Source organism: Micropterus salmoides, unplaced genomic scaffold (assembly GCF_014851395.1).
Source record: "Micropterus salmoides isolate LMB-PRFRI ecotype aquatic unplaced genomic scaffold, ASM1485139v1 Ms_hic_scaffold_20, whole genome shotgun sequence".
NCBI lineage: Eukaryota > Metazoa > Chordata > Actinopteri > Centrarchiformes > Centrarchidae > Micropterus > Micropterus salmoides.
Window position 1 is genome coordinate 11,329,535 of NW_024041151.1, and position 4,203 is coordinate 11,333,737.

Consider the following 4,203-nt stretch of genomic DNA (forward strand, 5'->3'; position numbering starts at 1 on the left):
TACATACACATACACACACACACACACACACACGTATTCATCTGAACTGATCTGTGAATACAATAATGTTCACCAGCCTTTTCTGCCGTTTGGTGCTGAACAGGGAGTATAAAATGAATTTATCAGAGCTTTTTTCCAAAAAAACACTCAGTTGGGAACAAGGTTGATGAGTGTGAAGAAGGATTTTGGGTTGGAGAACCAAAACAATGAGCTTAAAAAGCCTAAATTCTCTGTGGTGCTGGAGGGAACTGCAGAGCAGAGTAACAATTGTCTGTGGGTTTGTTACTCCAAGTGACTCTTTTCATTTCACTCTTAGTCAATCAATCCACCTTTAGTATAAACACATTGAGTAGGGCAACATTCCTGAGCTCTTTTTTGTTTTAGACTCTTCATCCCTACCTTGAACAAATATGACAAATTAAAATACAGCAGCAATGAGTCCAAACGTTTGTTTATTGTTCCCACGATTTCAAATGGTACAGCACATATAAAAGTTATAAAATTAACTAAAAGTCAGTTTGGGCTGGAGGCTTCGTATTCTACAGATGAAACACACTTAATACAATGAAGATGCACATGAAACAAAACAGGAAAATGTGTTTTAACACAAAGAATAAATAGTTGACAGTCATAGCTCAAACAAAACATTTAACCTACCCCTACATTAGTCTCACTGTGTATAACAACAGGTCCTCGATATTCATAATGGCTAGAATGTACTCTGATTAAACATAACTCTTGTTTACCATGTCATGACAAAACTCACTGGGTCGCGATGTTTTGTGTGCATTTACTATTGGCTTCAATGCTGGTTGTATGTTACTGTGTGAGTAGCAACATGGTTATCCTGGCTCAGTTCGTCATCACTACGGGGTCCCACGTACAGAAAAATGATCTATAGTCCATGCAGACTGTGTATGAATGTTTCCCAAACATATAATGCATGTTAGATATTATGGCTCTAGTCTATATCAAGGTCTGAGTCCTCATCACTGACAGTGTTCTGTATGATGGCTCCATTGCGAACGGTCTTCGGCACGATGGGGGGCTTGTCAGGTAGCAGGCCGTACTCCTGCAGCAGGGCCTCCAGGTCTACAGCAAAGAAGTCTTCCCCGAGCTGGTCTGTGACCCGCACGAAGTTGCCGATCAGGTCCCCTCCTTTGTAAACGAGCAGAGCTGGCAGAGCACTGTCTCTGAACAGTGCGCTGGTGCTGATGGCCGAGCTGCGTACGCTGCAGAACTTGATCAGCGGGTATTCCTGAGCGAGACACAGCAGGCTGCCACTCATGGCCTCACAGCCCGGGACATCCGGCTCGTAGATGTGGATCATGACCAACGTGCTTTTGTCCTCCTTGTCCAAAGCCTCCAGGAAGTCCTCTCCGGTATTAAGCTCATAGACCTGCGCAAAGCGTTTGCCGCGGCAGAGCTGGCGCCGCATCTCTTCAATACGCTGCATTCGGTAATGCTGGAGGAAGTCTTCATCATCCTCTTCTTCCTGGAGCATACTGTACTCCTGCATGGTCATCTGTGGGGTAGACAAAGAGGAAAACATATCCAGTTAGTTAAAGGAACAGTTGGAGATTTTGGGATATATGCCTTCTTGCCAAAAGTTAGATCAGAGGATTGATGCCCCTCTCATGTTTCTAGGGTAAATATACAACCTAGTTAGCTTAGCTTAGCACAGAGACTGGAAATGGGGGGAAACAGCTAGCCTGGTTCTGTCCAATGTTAACAAAATCCACTTTCCAAGAGATCTAAAGCTCACTAATTAACACAATATATCTTGTTTGTGTAACCCATACAAAATTCTAGGTGAAAAAAGGTCAACTCGCTGAATTACAGATGTTATGTGCTGAACATTTTCCTGGCCAGGAGCAGTTGCCAGTCAAGCAACGGAGACTCCAGGAATGTGCTGGTCACAAGAAATAGTCCAATACATACACTCATAAATATAGCAAATTGTCATTTTACACGAAAATTCACAATGTCAAAATTGTCCTTTTAAAAGAGTGGCTGCTTATTTAGAGATGCTCGGATTAATGAACACTTTTTTTTCCTGGATTGTAAGATTGCTGATCTCTAAATTGGCCAATTATAACTATGACAGGGATGATCTTGCTTCTCAGGACATGGGATGTGTGTATATGTCAAATTGTTGAAAGGCATTAATGCGCAGTGAATAGTGTGTAACTAAATTCACTAATCCATAATTAGTGTCCAAAAATAGAGGATGACAGCGCAGGGACTGTGTTAATCAGGTTGTATTTAGATTTCTCCCACAGCAACTGTTCCCTTAAGCCTAGTTCACACTACACAATTTTTAGCCCGATTTGCCAGTCGGGGAGCTCAGCGACCGTCTGTGATTCTCTCTGTAGCTCAGACGATCCCTGCTACCTGTGTGTTTTTGTCTTTATAATCACCATCTTTATAATAACAAACAACAGCTGTTTCGTGTGTATGTTCGCGTCATTTCCCGTTTCACATGTTTTTTGTTTTTTTTTTTAAACGTGGTTTGGGGACCAGCGTCGGGTGACACCGCCACTTTCAGCTCGCGTAGTGTGTGACCCCCTGTCACCGATCAGTCACATAGTGTGAACAGCATGGCCATTGGCCAGTGCCGAAAGTCTGTAGCAACTGTGGCAACCATGCACGGCCAGAATGCGTAAGGAACAGGAAGTGTAAGCCACAACTATTTCTTTCCCCATGTATGCATTTTGTCCCAATCCTACTTACTTTGCCTTTGATTTTGTCCTGCAACTCTTTTTGTTTGTCTTTGTCTTTTTCCATGTCGAGCTCAGAGCGGCAGCTCATCGAAGCTTCTTGATCAGTCTTTCCATCTCTTTCTTCTGCTCTTGTTTCTGCTCCACCTCCAGCTGCTTGTACTTCCTCCAGTCATTGATGACACCCTTTGGTCCTAAGAAAGAGTAGCCAATTTTATTGGTCATCAGGGTGACAACTGTAAATATCTGATTAAATATAAATGACAAAGTGATGATCACATGTTACTCAAGAATTTTATACTAACCAAAGATTTTAACCATTACCAGTGTGTTCAAGAACTAGAGAGCTTGTCAAGAATTATGTGTAGCATGGCCACTTAATTCATACACAAAATGAAGCACAGTGCTTTATTGGGACTTTTTGGTATGTGTGTGTGCTTGTATAAGCACCTGTGTTGACAGCACTCCCATCGGGGCTGTAGTCTATTTCAGGCTCAGTGACGCTTGCGTCCCGGATGGTCTTCTTCTCCCCATCTTCGTCTTCGTTGTCGCTGCCTTCGTCCTCGCTGCTGCTGTAGTAGTACTGCAACTTCTCTCCCAGGATCTTGTCATCCAGAGTCGTCATGATTACGGCTCACCTGAGAGACACCATGGTTATTAATGTGTTAATGATAGGGCACAGATGTTACTCACAACTTTGTCCAGACTCAACGCTAAGCCTAATGCTAAGCTTAATTCTTTCATAAAAGATGATATCTTTGTGTTTCTGTTTATTAACATGACTGAGAGCTCATCCTTTTGTACTTTAGTACCACATGCAGAGGAGAGTCTATGTATTAAGCAACATCAAATTCAGACTAAGCACACAATCCTCCAATTTGACTAATAATTTGCATGAGCATTGTAGAGGACAGTGAGACAATTCTGGCATTTGGTTCATCTTTAAATCCTCATAGATAAAAACAGTTTAGTCTCATAGGAGTCTATCTGAGCACATTAGTCAGTGGAGCATAATAATCCTGACTGAAAGTCATCCAAGCTGTCATAGGTCGGATGGAAAGGGCTTTTCAAAAATAGGACATCCACACTATTCATAGCTTATACAAAGTGTGTCAATTGACAAAACATGGGCTGAGAAGCCTATAATGATGCACTGAGCAGTATGTAAGCCAACTCATATGGACAGATGGAGATACAAGGAGGCAGACACCCTCCATAAATCCCTCTCACTTTTGACAGTGGTCAGGCAGCAAAATGGAAGCTAAAAGCATGCCTAACTGTGGCGTAATGTTACAGCTCTTTTGTTTGATTGGATCTGCCATTTGGCGACAATAACGTTACAAAACATATTGCTGCCGTTGAATATATCACAGTTAATGTCTCAAATACATCTAAACAGTAAGGAGCGAAGGCTTACAGCCAATACCTAAGATGTCTGAGAAACACATCAGCCGAGGTGACAGCTACGATAGCCAACCCAGCT

The 4,203-nt window shown here is 42.4% G+C and overlaps 1 protein-coding gene across 1 annotated transcript; it reads right to left on the reverse strand.

Moving 5' to 3' along the window:
* Positions 1-434: 434 nt before the first annotated feature.
* On the reverse strand, positions 435-4,137 carry pdcl (phosducin-like). Its single transcript, XM_038734224.1, is given in 4 exon segments — positions 435-1,525; positions 2,734-2,816; positions 2,819-2,914; positions 3,171-4,137. Coding segments are annotated over 4 exon segments (918 nt in total). The 5' UTR covers positions 3,346-4,137; the 3' UTR covers positions 435-961.
* Positions 4,138-4,203: the final 66 nt, after the last annotated feature.